The sequence below is a fragment of the Anoplophora glabripennis genome, unplaced genomic scaffold (genome assembly GCF_000390285.2).
Source record: "Anoplophora glabripennis isolate ALB-LARVAE unplaced genomic scaffold, Agla_2.0 scaffold86, whole genome shotgun sequence".
NCBI lineage: Eukaryota > Metazoa > Arthropoda > Insecta > Coleoptera > Cerambycidae > Anoplophora > Anoplophora glabripennis.
Window position 1 is genome coordinate 778,161 of NW_019416242.1, and position 18,384 is coordinate 796,544.

The 18,384-nt window shown below is 34.1% G+C and overlaps 3 protein-coding genes across 3 annotated transcripts in view; 1 reads left to right on the forward strand and 2 right to left on the reverse strand.

Moving 5' to 3' along the window:
* Window positions 1–13,754, reverse strand: part of LOC108910324 (sushi, von Willebrand factor type A, EGF and pentraxin domain-containing protein 1) — a 32,350-nt gene extending 18,596 nt beyond the window's left edge. The window contains exon 1 of the mRNA XM_018714892.1: window positions 12,902–13,754. Coding sequence (XP_018570408.1) covers window positions 12,902–13,616 — 715 coding nt within the window. The 5' untranslated portion in view covers window positions 13,617–13,754. The remainder of the gene's footprint in view (window positions 1–12,901) is intronic.
* LOC108910323 (phosphatidylinositol-binding clathrin assembly protein LAP-like) lies at window positions 8,060–12,511 on the reverse strand. Its single transcript, XM_018714891.1, has 2 exons — window positions 10,477–12,511; window positions 8,060–8,149 (listed from the first exon to the last, which is right to left on the reverse strand). The coding sequence occupies exon 1, from the start codon at window positions 12,404–12,406 to the stop codon at window positions 10,499–10,501; it is 1,908 nt and encodes a 635-aa protein (XP_018570407.1). The 5' UTR covers window positions 12,407–12,511; the 3' UTR covers window positions 8,060–8,149; window positions 10,477–10,498.
* A 922-nt stretch (window positions 13,755–14,676) lies between the features above and the next one.
* Window positions 14,677–18,384, forward strand: part of LOC108910310 (dopamine N-acetyltransferase) — a 15,649-nt gene continuing 11,941 nt past the window's right edge. The window contains exons 1-2 of the mRNA XM_018714876.1: window positions 14,677–14,954; window positions 17,329–17,534. Of these exons, the coding sequence (XP_018570392.1) occupies window positions 17,337–17,534 (198 nt within the window). The 5' untranslated portion in view covers window positions 14,677–14,954; window positions 17,329–17,336. The remainder of the gene's footprint in view (window positions 14,955–17,328; window positions 17,535–18,384) is intronic.

Below are 18,384 nucleotides of genomic sequence, written 5' to 3' on the forward strand. Positions count from 1 at the left end.
TGGATATAATCATTAAGAAAGTTATATCTTCCATGTCAATAACTTGTAAAATATTTACGATACACCTTTACAATATAAACATTATTATAATTATTAAAAAAAAAAACATAAAAATTTACATAATTGATAAAATCAAGCTTTTATCTGATCTCTAACGTCCCTTAATTGACACATCTTCATGTCGACGACGTTGTTTATTATTAATTGCCATCCCATTAGGTGGTATTACCAGATCGCCTTTTTCCGACCGAAACAACTAATCGCCAACGAAGTGTTATTTCTGTCCGTAATGAGATTATAATGAACTGTTATTTCTCACGATCGACCATTTTTCACACATCATTTACCAGGACACGAGCTCGTCTCCCATTTGACGAGGACGCCTCATAACTTCGTGGCGAGTTCTTACTAAGTTACGAGTACCAACACTAACAGATAATGGGCTGCATTTTTTTCACTACGGTTTTGAAAATGTGACGTAAGATGTCGAGATTATAATTCAATAAATAATACCAAAATCTAAAAACTGTATTTACTACAGTTTCTAAAACTGAATGCGAACTATTATTGACGTCAACCCCTGGAGATGGGCCTTTGCGTGACCGAGCTCGCCTTACCGGCCCATGGGTTGCCTTACGAGCAAAGCCGCCTTTGATTTCGCCGCCCGTCCAGCTCGTGCTACATTTTCGACGTGGGAGGCCCCAAATATTAATATTATTAAGTGTTCCTCTCCCTTTCTTATGTGCTCTACCTCTACGGACACGCTTTATACCCTCCATAAACATGAGCCTGTAAGCGACCGCTGTGACCGTAGTAAAAATCGAAAAAAGTCATTCGTTCAAAAAGAGTTACGACGCTGAGCAAAAGTGGAGTTGAATAATTCATTGATTCATAAAAGGATAGAAGCGTGTTTTTATTTTTACGCCTTAAAAATTTTCGAAAATCAATCATGTTTCGGTTCGACCAGAAAACTCCCGTAGAATTCTGAACAGCACAAAAACCACTCTGACACCCAGAAGATTGTCGCCATAATCACCCATACAGCGACGGTTGAAAATGTTCACCAGTGCCCAAGCTGCCTTACATAAACTTAAAATTTCAGCCAGATCCCACTACAGGTCGACATGATGCGTAATATCGCCCAAATATTTCAAATCCACAGTAGACCAGGGCGGATCTGTCGAAATATCCCGCTTCTTAGATGTAAGAGGAGGCAAGCTAATTTTTGCTGGACATAATAAAAGTGTAGATCCCTAGATCTGGGCGAGATCCGGACCATTTCCAAAATTGCAAAAATGTTTAAAAAATTTTAAAAATACCTATTTCATCTGAGTTTTTTATTTATATATTGGAACCTATGCATTTTGGAAGAATATTGAAAAGAAAAAAAGGTTTTAGAACTGAATTCTGAACAATATACTGTAAGTTAAAACTGTTTAAATTTATTACCGATGTTGCAAAATACAAATAATTGATGAAACAAGACATAATAATCAAGTTCTTTGGATAATTTTTTTTAAATATTTTAATTGCTCCGAGAGCAGCTAAAAAAACTTTAGAGTGTAATAAAACAACACACCAAATTTCATTAAAATCGGTTCTAGTTTTCGCAAAATAATTTTTTGAAAAAAATTGTGAAAAAAATTTTTAGAATTTTCAAAATGTTGCACACAAATAAAAGCATCTAGATACTTGAAAATTCCGCTCAACCTTTCAAATGGTTTTTGAAAAATTGAAATCGGTTGATTAGGACGGCAACAGTAAATTTTTAAAATTAACATCTTTTTTTTAATTTTAAACAATTAGATTACATTTATCAATTTGCAATTTAATTTTTTTCAAAAATTATAATTTTAAAGTACTCGGAAAGAGGCTTCTTTTTATTTAAAAAAAATTAAATTCCGTTTATTGGTTCTCGAGATATACGCGGTCAAAGTTTATCGGCATTTACCGTTATATAAACAATTTAGCAACAATCTTTGATCCAGTGGCTTGGTTTTTCCAAGTTCTAAGCTGGAAAAAATTTTTATATCGATAAGTTATCGGCAACATTGATAAATCAGCGAAAAAGCTGTCGCTCGCACGCGCGAAAAGTGATTCAAAACACGAAAAGTGGGGGATGGGGCTTTCGCTCCGAGACTGAATTCAGAAGTTCAAAATGCGAAGATACGAAAAAAATTGCATTATCTCGGCTTCTAATGGACCAATTTCGATCTTTTTTTTTAATCCGAAGTCTCGCGAGACAAGGAATTCGATTATCGTAATGACAACTGTCTAATTTGCACATACTTTGTTATAAACAAAGTTTATTATTTATGCATTAAATATATTCTATATTTTACCCTATGCTATTGCATTTTTTCAAAGAAAAAATTTGTTTACGTATATATTTCAACACTGAATATGAATGTATTTAATTATAAGTATTACAATTATTAAAAAAATTTTTGTTTAAACAAATTAAAAAAATATATTTTATTTGGAAATTAATTTTTTTGTTAAATACAGATAAAATTAAGAAAATATACTACTTTAAAATTACAATTTTTGAAAATAAAACTAAATTGCAAATTGATAAATGTATTCTCTGTAAAAAAAAATTAAAAAAAATTAAACTTAAAATTTACTGTGGATCAGCCCATTTCAATTTTTCAAAAACTATTTGAGAGGTTGAGCGGTCTTTTCTGTTAAAAAATTTTCAAGCACATCAGCCGGTAACTTTTTTATTTCTCGACCTATAAAGATGCGGTTTGGTTTGCTGGAATCTACGGACGATTTTCTAGAGGGACCCAGGAGTTAGTTTTTCAATATTTTCAGCGGTTAAAAAGATATGGAGGGGCTTTGTTAGATCACGTTTTAAGTCACGTGACTTTTTTAAATTGGCGAACAGCCGGTAACTTTTTTATTTCTCGACCTAGAAAGATGCGAAAGAAGCACAACTGGTTTGGCTGTGCAACATTTTGAAAATTCGAAAATTTTTTCAAAAAATTTTGCGAAAACTATCGAACCGATTTTAATAAAATTTGGTGTGTTATTATATTAACTCTAAATTTTTTTTTTAACATTGGAATGCCCTCGGAGCAATTCAAATATTTTTTAAAAATTATCCAAATACTTGATTATTTTGCCTTTTTTTCATTAATTATTGCTATTTTGCAACATCGGTAATCAATTTAAACATTTTTAACTTACAGTATATTGTGCAAAATTCAATTCTAAAACTTTTTCCTCTTCAATATTCTTCCAAAATTCATAGGTTCCAAGATATAAGAAAAAACTCAGATAAAATAGGTATTTTTTTAAATTTTTTGAACATTTTTGCAATTTTGAAAATGTTCTAAGCCTCGCCCAGATCTAGGGATCTACACTTTTATTATGTGAGATGTACTGAAGGTAATCCAGAAAAAATTTGCTTGCCCTCTCTCACATCCACTTCAAAACAGATCCGCCTCGGTCTAAAGAGGCAGATCGTAGCGAAGACTCACTTCAGAACTTGGCGGAGCCACCCTAAAGTGTGTTCGAACGTCGACCATGGTTTTCCCCGAATAAGTTGATTAATGCTTACTACATTGTATTACGTTCTGTATCTTAGGTAAATAATTAGATGGACGTTTCACTATCCATTAATTGAAGTTTGTTCCCGTTGGACAGTAAATAAATAAATAAATATTCCCCGTTTAATTGCGCTTTCCCACCGAAGGCGATAGCGATCGAGAGAAGTCGCGCGGGACAAAAACCCGCCGGCGGCGTCCGGCAAAAAGACTAACGATGACCTTACATAATCAATTCTTTGTGTGTAGTAAAAGAATGGCATGATTCTCTTTCGGGCCTTTTGTGTCGCCCCGTCTTTTGTCCGGCACACAAACGATACCCAGATACGCTTTGTGTGAGGGTCCTCTGACGCTAATGGTCGGCGAATCCCGACAAATCGTATTGTCTCCCGCGGACCGTTATGAGGTCGGCATAGGAGAAAAAATGTTTGAGATGGGCACTTCACCTGTCGCATTCGTCCGCAAATGACACTAAATCCGTTAGCTGTGTCACTGAAAAAGGTTAGTTTTTTCCGTATTGACGACGCAAATTGACATTTACGCATCAAAATTCGGTCAGAGCCCGAACTTGCTTAAATTTCTTTCTAATGTATTGTTCAGAAACTGTACTTTTGCAGAAAATTGGCACGAGAAATTAATTATAACGCTAGGAAGACGTAAATTCACCCAACCCGGGGAATGGGGCGCGTCTACAGTAAAACCCAATTTTTCCGCAGTTAGGAAAATAACGCCAAGAACGATTACGGGCGCTATTACTCCGAATGTCCCTCGTGGTGATGCACATACCTCGCGCGGACGTAAATTATCTCTCGTTAACAATTTCAGCGTTGCCGTCGCTGATTTATGGAGTCGCCGATAATTACGGGCCGTCGCAGCGGCTCTCCTAGAGCTGCGTCGGAAAAGTAAATGATTAATTTACTACGTATCGCGATGTACGCTTCGCCCTCGTGTCCGCTTACGAGATTTTAGACCGAGGACGTACAGAGAAGCACTCGCGAGAATTGGGCAGGGTTAGTAGATCGCGTAAACTGCGATTGCCAAGGCAGCGCCCATTTAGTCCAAGCATTCTGTCACGGATTAATGTTAAATTTGCAGAAATTATTACCTGGACAAAAAAAATATGACCGTATAGAAAATTAAATTTTAAATTGAGTTTCCTGTTCTTTAAACTCGATCCAAAATGGCGAACAGGGTTAAAAAAAATCGCAAATTTGCAAAAACGGTTTTTCTAAACTAACTAAAAAAATATAGCACCGATTTAAAAATTTTAAATGAGAAAGTTGTAGGTTTTAAAAAGATTTATCGACTGATTGTTTGTAAGTATCGATTGCTTTGTTACTTTTCGAGATATATCGAAAAAACCGTTAAAAATCTTCTCTTTTCTCTTCTTCTATAACTTGTTTACATTTACGTGCCCATATTTGCTATTTACTGCAAGCATAGCCCGCCGCAAGCTAAAAAAGTACATTTTTGAAAAATTTAAAAATATTAATTATTTTTCGATATATCGATTTTTTGAAAAAAAGGCGCTCTCGAAAATTGGCCAGATCTTCTCAGCGGATAGCCCTACAGTAACGATTTTTGGTTTCTTTTCTTCGTAAAGAGTTATATTATCATGCTGTTAAAAAATGTTGACGAATTTATTAATTTTAAGGATCAAAAAATGACTGAAAATGTTGCACTTTTTTAGGGTATGTTTTTTTCAAATAACTATTTCAATTTTTATTATTTTTTTGTACTTAATCTGGGGTAGCTAAACACGAATATTATAGCATTTTCGCCTTAGAAGCAAAATAGACCCGTAAATGTTTAGTTTTCTTTCTTTAAAAGTCATTTTCATAAAATAAAAATTGAAATAGTTACATACCCAAAAAAGTGCAACTTTTTCAGTCAATTTTTGATCCTTAAAATTAATAAAATCGTCAACATTTTGTAACAGTATGATAATATAACTCTTTACGAAGAAAATATACCGAAAATCGTTACTGTAGGGCTATCCGCTGAGAAGATCTGGCCAATTTTCGAGAGCGCCTTTTTTTCAAAAAATTGATATATCTCGAAAAATAATTAATATTTTTAAATTTTTCAAAAATGTACTTTTTTGGCTTGCCGTGGGCTATGCTTGCAGTAAATAGCAAATATGGGCATGTAAATGTAAACGAGTTATAGAAGAAGCGAAAAGAGAAGATTTTTAACGGTTTTTTCGATATATCTGAAAAAGTAACAAAGCAATCGATACTTTCAAAAAATCAGTCGATAGATCTTTTTAAAACCTACAACTTTCTCATTTAAAATTTTTCAATCCGTGCTATATTTTTTTAGTTATTTTAGAAAAACCGTTTTTTTCAACTTTGCGATTTTTTTTAACCATGTTCGCCATATTGGATCGAGTTTAAAGAACAAGAAACTCAATTTAAAATTTAATTTTCTATATGGTCATATTTTTTTTGTCCAGGTAATAATTTCTGTAAGCATTTCTCTATAATGCTTGGACTAATTCGCTTATGTTGGTAGCTCTCATGTTACTTGTATCATGAATGTCAGTTTGTAGGTGTGGCGTAACTTATGTCACCGAATTTGAAAATGATTCAAAGGAAATTGCTGGTTTTTAACTAACATTCGCTGTGTTTGTGCGATAGATAATTAAGATTGGGTATTTTGTGTCTTTAGTTCGCTGTACACTAGCAAATGGTGATAAGCTTTATGGTGAAAAACATTGAAATTGATTTCAAAATTTAATTGTTTTCAATAATAATAACTTTACTTTTGGCAACGTCGCTAGGTGGTCAGAAAACAGCCCCGATCTCAGTCCTTTAGACATATTTTTGTGGGGACACTTCAATACAGGACGAAATGTTCGATAATTCTGAATTTGTTTTTAGAGCAATAAATAGTAAATTAAAGCATATTTTGAACTGTATCATCACAGTTACTTGCATGTTGAAAATTTGTACAGGTATTTTAATGTTATTTCGTTTTTAGGTGTTCTCCTTATGTTGTTGTAAAGGTTAGTTATAAAAATCGCTGTTTGTTATTTCAATAAGGATTAATTTTAATTTTTTTTTAATGATTTTTTTACTTTAAACACATATTTTATGCCAGCAAATTTTGATGTCAATAAAGGAAATGTTGTACATTTGTATTTAAAGTTTTTTTTTTCTATCTTTAATTATTAAACCTATAAGTGGATGTCAAAATACAAAAAAAAAAACCTGTACCTACATTCCGCAACGTAGTAATAACCCATCTAATATATTAAATAAAATCATCATCAAATATTAAAAAAAATATATTACTAGCTGTATAAAATATCATTACGAATTTTGTTTATTTGGAAATATATTTTCTGCAGTACTTCAATACCGAAAAATGAAAATAGTAGCTAATTAACGAAATTATGATTAAATAACCTAACCGTGACGCCACTGCAGAATATCATATGAAACTACATAGATATTCGTTGATTCTTTAGAATATTTTTATCAATACCTACATCATAATATTTAAATAAATACAGCAACGCAAAAAAGAGATATTGATAAAAAAAAGGGTACAAAATAAATCCGTAAATACGCCTGGCAACATTGCCAAAGTGTTGTTTATATGTTGCTAGGATACGCGTAGGAATGCGGGCCGTACATTTGATTCTTCCTAAAATTCTGCTGGTGGTGCACTCTATCGGCAATTCGGATATTTAAAACTGCTGGCCTATTATTCCAGTAGCGGTCTGAGGCGATAGCTATTTTGTCTGTGATAAATAGTAGTTTTTGAATTCCATTGAAAGGTCGTAAAACGGTTTTACGCCTATTTATACTGTCTTCGATAAAGCAAAGCAACGTGTACAAAATCAAGATATATGTTAAAACATGAAACTTACTTACACCCGGTATATTCTGAATATTAGCCTCACGAAAGTCACAGTAGAGGGTGGGCAAAATTCTACACAATTTTTAGGGATTCTCATATTTCCCAAAAACATAGTAAAAAAAGTTTATTACGTCAGCATTCGTTTAAAAGATATACAGGGTGATATGCAATTTTGGGCCTATAACTTTATTTGTGGAAATTTGTTTTAGTAAAAATCCAGAGGAGTACGACATATTTTTCTATAAGTATCAGGTTTTTTATTAAAATAAAGTTTTTCTAAATGAAATACCTCATATTTTTATCAATTTTTGAAAACGTTTTGCCCATCCCGTACGTTTTGTAAAGCTTTCGAAAGCCGGGGGTAACAACAATGACAAAATCAAACTCACCGGAACACATAAGCATAATTTATTTATTCAACATGTTCATTTTTTTTTTTTGGTAATATTGTCATATACTGATTACATTACAATTTGTGGCTAGAGTAGAAACTAAAAATGTTACGTAGTTACCTAAAGGCTAAAATCATGGCTAATGATATTTTTGGTATCTGATATCTTGTAAATGGTAAACGATGCTGTACCCAATGGCACTGGGAGGATGTGTTGTTAGGTGCAGGGGGGTAATGTATTTACAATATATTTTTTATTTTGGAAGATTACTACAAATACTTAATTTAAGTCTTTTAACAACTTTGATCGTGTCCGTAAGGAAAAGTGCAAGAAAAGACCCTGAAAATGAGGAAAAAAATACAAATCTAATTTTACGCAACTACACTTTCATAAAAATTTAATTCTTTTATAGAAAGCAGCCAAAAAAGGACATTTGACTTACAATTTTAGGGGTCCTCTCTCATCACAATAAAAATCACATCAAAAAATTGCATCTAAAAGTGTATAAAACAACGTATAAACAATAAAAATAAATAAATTACTAATAAATAATAAAAAGGTGCAGATAACTTGAGAATCGTAAAGAAAAATATGCACAGTTGGGGACTAGCTCTAAAAGTAGAAAAATAATATTTGTCTTCGATATATTACAAAACAATATAATTCACATTTCAAGGAATGTACAAATACTCGAGAAATAAAACAGGCGTCTAATCACACGGTATCAGAAGCGACGTACACTTAACAATGGACATATATGCTACAAAATTAATTATCAATGGTACACTAAAAGTAAAAAGAAATATCTCTAACAATTTTATCACTACACATTACAGCTTCAACGGTAATTTACAGGGTATTGCACAATCCTCTATCCCATCCTAATCTCGTAACAAATCACAGTGCTCTTTGTCTAATTGTGCATAATTTGAGGAACACCCTGTATTATAAGACTGTCCGAATTTCAAACACCAACCCTGGAGTTCTCGGTTAAGCTTACACGACAAATAAATACATTCAGTAATGGCTAGACGTGACGTGAGAAACAAGGCATAAATCCAATTTACAAATATACAAGATAGGTACTGTTTGCCATTTTATGAGCATGTGAATTAAAATTCTCCCCGGGGAAACGATTATACATACAGACAGACACACTTAATGACATAATTGGAGAAATAGCAACCGAAACAGTTCACTTCTTGAAAAAAGAAAAAGTTGCAGATCAAAATGAAGCAGTAACTGTACAGAGTGTCTCATAATTAGTGTCCAATAATTTACATTATTTTTTTTAAATATTTCCGAAATGGGTTGAAGGAAAATTATGAATTTTGACACCATGAACGCTTGTTAAAAGTCGAATTAGATCATCATAAAATATTTCAAAAATTTTGATCAGGGGCGTCTCAACTGAGGGAGTCGGCGACAAAAATTTGCCCCAATTTTTTTGCTTGTCGAAATTTTTAAATTCAGAGGACAATACATGATAGACCTTCATTTCCTCTACAAAAAGGGTACTCTTTATTTCTTTCGATAAAATGCTCCATTTCCAAAAAAAACGGATTATTAAGTGCTTAGAAAAGCACACTTTTAAACCGATTTTTCTCCAAAACGGATTACTGTTTATTACCATTTTTAATAGAAAACTGAGATCTATCAAATTTTACCTTTTTTGTAGAAGAAATGAGGGTCTATCATATGTTGTCGACAAGCAAACAAAATTGGGGCAAGACGCGTCTGACTAAAATTTTTGAAAAACTTTATGATCTATTTCGACTTTTAATGACCGTTCACAATGTCAAAATTCATAATTTTCGTTCAACCCATTTCTGAAATATTAAAAAAAAATAATAATTTTTTGAGGCCCCATTTAGGGGGGCATAGCTCCCTTTCTCCCTTTTCTTGACCCATGGTTATATGAAATAATATTCTTATTTTTGGCAATAGAATCAAACTGGACACTAATTATGAGACACACTGTATATTATTGAAGATTTATCATAGAATATAAATTAAACAATAAATATGAAATATGCCAAGGACAAATAATTATTATGAAAATATTTATCATCGGATGCTTTCTTAATGTTGTTTTTATGTGATATAAAATATAAAGGGATCCAATCAATTTGCTATTTATAAATTAAATATGTTGAAAAACATGTAAAGAATATCAATAAAAGTTATTAAATAAAAGGTAATATCTGTTTCTGTTTGTGTCAAAAAAATTGATTTGATCAGGAATTATAATTCCGAATAAATATTTAATCTAGATTTTGCTCTAATAAAAATATCACAATATTTAAAGGAAATTACACAGTACAAAAGCATTTAAAAAAACATGCACCTGGACTAGAATAAAGTCTGTTCCGTTATCAATACCCTACATCTACAAGTTTCGGTTGCTTTTTTAGTAACAAGTAAAAAATTTAAAAAAAATCACATAAAAAGACCAGCGAGTAAATAGACAACAGCATTCTAATTTCATAAAACCGATCCTTCCCGCGATTTTATAAAAAAAGAAAACACTATGTACAGCCTAAAATTTTTAAATATATAAACTTCTCTCAATTTTTCCATATTATCAAATAAAACCCTTCACATTGAAAATTTCTTGCCAGAATACCATTAAACGAAAACATTTGACACAACATGAAAAGGTTTACCTAAGACATTCTTTGAAAATTACTATAGGGCCCCAAACGGATCGAAAGTAACTGCCTGCTTTGCCGGCTGCTGCTGTTGTGGCTGCGCCACCCCCATCTTTGGACTGCCCATGATAGGCTGTTGCACCGCACCCATAGGATACTGCATGGGGGCCCCCATCATTGGCTGCATGATCGGTTGCCCCATCATGGGTTGACCGCTCGACATCATGGGTTGCATAACGGGCTGCTGCCCCATCATGGGTCTGTATGAGGCAGCTGTGGTGGCCGCCATGGGTTGGGGCTGCCAGCCTCCCGCGGATGACGTTTTGGGTTGGTTCTTCGGCGAATTCCATTGCGAAGACCTACTGCCCGAATCCATGGTAAGATTTTCCACGAGTGAAGTTAAACTGGACTCCAGATCACCAGTTAGGATTTTGGAAGGTGGTGGAGGCCTCTGAGGTTGATTGGAAACAGGCTGAGGAATGGCGGACGTCGTCTTGGTAGGATCTGCTAGAGGATCAAACACTGAAGGCTCGTTTGTGTTGAAAAGTCCGCTCAGATCGTTGGCGGCAGAAAACGGTTGGGCGGCAGGTTGTTGGAAAGCGTTTGTCGCGGCAAATCCGTTGGTAGCCCACATATTGTTAGTCACAGTTGTAGATTCTGCGGTCGTGGATGTAACGGAGAAGAAATCCGTATTGGTAGGACCCACGGAAGTTGCCGGAGTGGAAAAGTCAGCAAAGGGGTTATTCCCGAGGGACAGCAAGTCATCGAGAGCGTTGCTAGACTGCGCCTGACTAGGGGCAGCGGTTATTCCACTGTCACCTCCAAATAAGTCTAAGATTGGTTCGGATTTAATAGTAGGTTCGTCGCTCAAGAACGGATTGGTGCTGGCGGCGGGGGACCCAACACTAGCCTTGTACTGGTTCAAAGCGGCTTCTTCCTCTGCAACCGCTGCTTGCTTAAAGTTATCGTCCACCGCCGAGCCAAATGCGTTGCTTGTATTCGACAGTGCCGACACCCCAGACTTTAAGTTCTTTTGGTTTGTCACCGCCGTAGGGGTATTACCTTCTAAGGAAGTCAAATGTTGTTCTAAAGCATCTAAAAGGCTGTTGGGGGCCCTGGTAAGGTCGGGAATATCACCCTTATCAATTCCTATGTTTTCGGCAACTTTTAAAAATTCTGCAACCCTATCCATACGTATCAAGAATTTCTTGTATAAGTCTAAAGCTTCCCTGCACTGTTTCTTGTTCATTTCAAAATATTTTTCTAAGAGATTAATTATTCCATCGTTATAACATGCGAACAGACGGATGAGATCACGGAAAAGCAACATAAAGCACATGTTTATAACGCCATTTGTGAGATCATTTGCAGTACAGTCGAATTCTAATAGAGCGTCTAACTGATTCTGAAGGATGGGCAGCGTTTTAAGTAAGTTTTCAGAGTTCATGGTACGTAACGTGCCCTCTTCCTTGCCTCGTTTTACTTTACAGAAATCAAAAGCTACAGCTCTATACGACAAAGCCTTTTCATTTAAATACTTAGCATACCTTCTTATGAACGGAGACATATCGTATCCCGTTCTAGCTCCCACAGCACTTTGCACTCCAGTCTTATCTACGAAATTCGATAAGTGAAAGGATACGTTACTAGAGGCCAAATACTGCGTGAATCTCTCATTACCATAGCACATTACGTGATGTGTCGTTATAAGGGACTTGAAGACCACTACCCAGCTCGTACTTTGGGATCTTTCCATTAACAAATTGGCCATTTGAGGTATCGACACGTTGGGCTCGTTGGTACAGTGTACTAAGTAGTCTAGATGTTTTTTCTTGGGGCCCAGCATCTCTTCTGTGGTAGCCTTGCATACGGATTTTGCAAGGCCCTGACCAGCTAAGCTGTGCTTAGCCGCAAGAAGCCGATCGTTTATTGTTTGGCCTGCCATTGTTTAATATCTTCACTTTATTGCACTAAATCCGACTGATTCAATTTACTTTCACATACGCCTTAACAATACACAAAAAGATTTACACAGGGTCGATGATATGAAAAATCAGGCCGGCGATCAATAAACTCGGTATGTAAAAGTTGTAAAAGTGAACGCGTACGCCATCTGTGGGACGACGTCTGAATCGAAGGAAGTGTCTAAAGCACCGGCGCTTAGCTCGAAAATAGGACGGCGTACTTACCCACAGAAATAAAATAGTTTTTGTTGTTAACATGTTTATTTACGCGAATTGAATTATTGATTTATGCAGATAGTCATATGCTCAGCAACACCCACCAAAAATGAATATCAAATATATAATTACGACTAAAATTACACCAAATCATTCATATGCAGATCCTGACCTTTAAATTTCCACAGAAAAATATTTTACATAAACATATTTAAAACGCACCTTTAACAAGCACAATTAACTAATAAAAATTTACTCACCGACTTTTGGGGCACACATGGGTTGCAATTTTGGAGACCAGGAACCATCGTCCAAGCACTGTTGTACTCTGGGTCCAATCACAGAATATCCCGTTTTACAATTATAGTGCAACCTCTGCCCAAAACTGTTATATCCTTCCAACTCTCCTACTTTCTCTTGTACAAAATACCCATTTTCAATAGTTTTGGGTGTCGGACAACCAGCAATTTGAATAACGTTAGGAACGCAAGTTGCGATGGGGCCTGTCCAAGTTCCTTTTTCGCACACTCTCAAATTACTTGTCTCAGGGGTTAATTGGTAACCTTCACTGCACGAATATGCAGCAACAGTCCCCTTAGGGTAATACCCCTCTTCGTCTTTCGTTCCTTCGATCTCCAGAGCACCGTTCTTGAGGTAAGGGGGAGGAAGACAGCGTTTTATACACTGAGGTAGCGTCGGTAGCGAGCTGTAGAATTCCCATTGGCCATCTACACAGTATATATTGTTATTGCCTTCGATATCATAACCATGATCGCATGTAATAGTTGCTACTTTTCGTGTTGCACCCAATTTTTGAACAACCACATTACCGTTATTAATTTTCCCAAAATCTGGACATATAATTTCGGTAGAGTTATTCCCAATTATGTTGTCATAAGAGGGAAATAAAAAGGGGGATCCATCACAGGAGATATTATTTATAAGAAACAATGATAGGAAAATCTCAAACAACATTTTGGCACAACTTTTTTTCTTTCTTAAATGAACACTTAACACTTTTAGTCACTAGAATTATTGGTATGCATTTAAGAAATTGATATTTTTAGTTCGCTTTTTCTAAGAAAAAAATCAAAATATTGACAAATGAATCATGTGAAGGTAGCGACACAAACATTGTGGCTTTGTTCATTGTTGATATAAGGTTCCATTTTGTTGCTCTTTGTAGATCAGATCACTTAACAGAACTTAACAGAATTGGGCATAGTCGGCCATGGGAATATAATATAAACCTAAATTTCGATCATAAATCATAATGTTCCGAATTCAAAAATAATAGATACCTACTCCTATTTTGTTGTTGTTGAGAATCTTGGAACTCAAGTATTTAATAGTTGTTGAATCCTAAATATATATTTTAAGTTGAATTTAAAAAAAATAATAAAGATACACTGCACAGGTCAGTTTTCATTAATTTTAAAATCGATGGAAATCATACATACAAAATGACTGGTAACTTATCATTAGATTTTGATTTTAGAGACAGTAAAGTTCAATTGGAAATCTTTAAAAGTTAATGACTTCGAAAAAACTGTGATACAATGGTTTCATTATGGCAAATCAGGGACTACTTCATGAAAAATAGTGAAAGATAAAATTTCCTTTTATAATTATTATGACTTTGCCATATATCAATTAAAAGTATTATATGGTGACAGGCTGAATAGTATAATACTTAACAAAGGCAAAACTAAAGTTCAAATTACTAAATTTTAGGACATTCTGTCTTTGCCTTGTTTTGATAATGATTTGGATAAAGTTTTTAGTGAAATTTTAACTAACGTTATCGCAAATTTCAAAGAAAAGTTGCAGCAAACTTATCATCAAGTTTACAACAAACTTAATAATTTAAAATTTTCTCGCAAAGGTGTTGGGTGGTTTTGTTGCAGCTTTATTTCTAAACTATTGGCAATGTTGCAGCAATTTTACTTTGCCTAGTGGGAGGCGTCTCGAAACTGAAATAAAACTCTCGTTAAAATCGTTATTCAAAACACCTCGACCCGTCGCCCGTGGGCAGTGTCGTTAACAAGCACAAATTTCCTTAATTGGAGCAAATTGTTCTCCTCCGAAGGGGTACGCGTCTCCGGATAATGCGAAATACGCGCCTGTCCAAGGATTCCCGGGCGTCGCTCCAGCAACAGGGTCCAGGGGAATAGACAGGACCACGATTCTCCTTCAAACTTCGGTGTAGTATACGTTGGAAGATCGTGAGTAACGGACGTAGGGCTGGTGGTGGCTTAGTCGTGCCGGTATTTTTTTATCCCGATCCTGCTGAAAAGGCGCTCATTTCACCAGGTGAGAATATAACTGATTTAAAAAAATATATAGTTAATAAAGTCGATGTCATATTAAATTGAGCTTTCCCAAAGATTGCATTTTGTTGCCAGTAAACACACTACAACATATAAACAGAACTGGATCCATTTTATTTTCTATTCATTTATGTATTTAGCAAATGCTAACGTTGTTTATGTACAATGAACATAGATATTTATCAACACATTAAAATAATAAAAAAAATTAATCAATATAAATACACATAACAGCAAAAAATACAAAGTAAAATCATAAATAAAAGTTCTTTAAAATATACTAATGATGTTATTGAAAAAATAAATTGAATTTTTGGATCATTTTAAGTTACCTACATTGATTTATGACTCTTTGACTAGTATTACGAATTAATTTCATGATGAATGTGTAAATTTATAGAAAAAAAATATTTTGGGAACATAATGCACTGAGTTTTTAGCTGATAACTTAACAGAAAATACACAGTACACACATCTGTTATGTAGAATCTGAAGCTTTTAAGTTAAGCTTATTAAACTTTTATTTTTTATAACCATAAAGGTAATAAATCGTTAATGAAGGGCACAAATGGCATTGCACCAAGTACCCCACCTTGCTGTATGCCAGTTAATATTTTTTTTAGATATTATTTATCTTAGCTTAAATTATAATTTAAAATATTTCGAGATATTACTTATCTCTTTGGCCTCCTTACAAATGAAATTAACTGTTTGATTTCATTTGATTAGATTTTTTCAGAAAAAATATTTTTATTTAAAAACATCGTTTGTTTTTAAACAGATACATGTTGAGAGAGAAATATATTTAACATAAATTAAAGCTTCATATCAGATCAGATCACACTTTGTTTAAAAATACAAAAATGTTACATTTACATTTTGATTATTTTTAACAATTATGAAAAACGAACTATAATTTGTAGATTTTTGATTTCAAACAAAATTGTAACAATTTGTAACTGGACCTATATGCTACAACTACAATCGTGTGAATTTGTATAATAATGTTTGTTCTACAAGTAAAAATCACCATATATACAGGGTGAGTCATTAGTAATGGTACACAGCTTAATGGCTTAATCAATTGTTGCTCCTTTTCGTTCTACTGGGGTTAAAGTTGAAAAAATATTTTCGAGTTTGTGCTGTATTTTAAGTATGTATGGATTGTTTTAAAAACATTTGTAGTTTTACGTTTTTTGACGTGGCAAATACGAATATGCAAACGGCAAGGAAAAACTACTTCCTAATCAAATTGAGTAGGATTGGCAGAAATAATATGGTATTGTAGTGACAGCTGTCAATTTATTATGTCAATGCCTACTACTTTGGAAAAAATAATTTTCTAATTTAATTCCCGCCGAATCTCAAAAACTTAAAACGTCTGTATCTCGAAAATAGTTGAGTTTATCGATTTGTAACAAGTACACCTTTTTTATTTACAATTCAACGTAGTTCAATAATTTCTAGTTAAAAAATTCAAAAAGGTAAAATACAAAAAGTTAGACAAATTTTTAAATTGATGGGACAGTATAACTAGCGTCCTCTAGACGTTACCTCAACGCTGTTTGCATATTCGTATTTGCCTCCTCAAAAAACGAAAAACTACAAATTTTCAAAACAATCGGTCCATACAAAATACAGTTAAAAATAGAAAATATTTTTTCGACTTTATTAACACCCTGTAGAACGAAAAGAGGCTCCAATTGATTAAGGCATGTTTGCTCAATCACTATATTTTGTCGTTAACAATCTACCATTAAGCCATTGCCATTATTAATAACTCACCCTGTATATCGTATAGGTTTAAAAAATGTTTTATTTTCATTTTATTTATTTTCAAAACGTGGCAGGTATTCATGTCTTTTGGAAGAGCTCGTATGCTTGACCAATTACTTATGTACAGTCTCCCCCACATTTCCATCGATTTTCTGGTTGAGGAGCTATAAAATATGCACGAATTTCCATTTAAATGTAGATTGGGGCATCGATTATTTTATATCCGGCACCCCAAGTGTTAAAACCCAGTTCTAGCGTAGTTTATAATAAAATAATTAAGTAATTAAATCTCCCGAAACTGCAATTAGTGATCAAATCTTCAGTCAATGTGTTTATACTAAAACTTTTTTAATCTGACGCTATTAAAGCCCAAGTAAGTGATAACAAACCTCGATAGCTTTTTTTTATTCACTTTCTTTTTTCTATAGTCACTTATTCTACTCCTACTGTGGACATCATTTAGAGAAAGCGCGGAGTGTTGTAATATTTTAATTTTGCCAGCCCCTCTCCCCTTTCCTCCTCCACAAATAGTTTGATTGCAAGAGAATATGAAGACAAATTTATCTTTTACTTATTTGCAGGACAAGCCATGGAATACGGCCCCATTCCTCCGAGCAAGTTCGACGAAGTCATCCATCATCTCAGATTTAATTTTCCCGACGAACCCCTCAACGCATCGGTGGGGCTATGTATGCACGGCAAGCCCTGCGAACTCCTGGAACATCACGACTTAATGACTCTCAAAGACGGCCTATCTGTCATGGCTGTGGATAAAGAAACGGGAGTGGTACGTAGAACAAGTTTGCACAAACTATTTTGCTCATGTTTCATTATACACCTTCATACAATATCCGAATACAGTAATACACCAAATGTGCTGCTCACTAGGATTCATAATTTTCTCATTTTGCCACCTGCGACATTAAAATGTCGTTATCGGAAATATTTTTCACGGTTTCAAACAGGATAAAATAAACGCAGAATTGGCTGAGGTTACAATTCTCGAAACTGATAAAGTTCCCAGTCAATTGCTCTAATGCAAGGATCCGATTTATCTAACGGTAAATCAATATTCGACGCTAGTCCTATTCGAATGGGAGCGATATAGCCGAAAGCCAAACGGCCTTTACACGGTCATAAAACGTTATAGATGTAGGAGGTGCTTTTGATTCAAGAGTATACACAGCTATTTCCAAACTTATCAGGTTCGGGGATGTTAAAATTTTGTTCATTTATGTTGCTCAGGTTGTTTTGACAATTGACAGAGTTTAGAAGCTTCAAAAGCAACATCGGCGTTAAGGGCCCCATATTCTTTAAATAGTGTTTTCCGCAAAGACAAATAATTTCAAACATTTAATAACTGAATAATCTAAAGCTTATCAAATAATAGGAATGTTATGTCATGACATCTGGTTATTTTCAAAGACGCCACAGTAAAACGAATAAACAGGTGCAAAAAACGATCAAACCATCAAGGTTTTAGGTACTGAAATCTTCGAAAATACTAACTTTTTTATATATAATTCCAAATGTAAATATTCTTATAACATTTACTTGCTTAGTCCTACATATAAAATTGTTTACTTTTATTTATAAGTGCGTGAAAATAATTCTTAAAATGTGGGGTTAGAATAACA

Coding starts and splice junctions, on each gene's coding strand:
- LOC108910323 (XM_018714891.1), bottom strand. CDS start 12,406: ATGGCAGGCCAAACAATAAACGATCGGCTTCTTGCGGCTAAGCACAGC.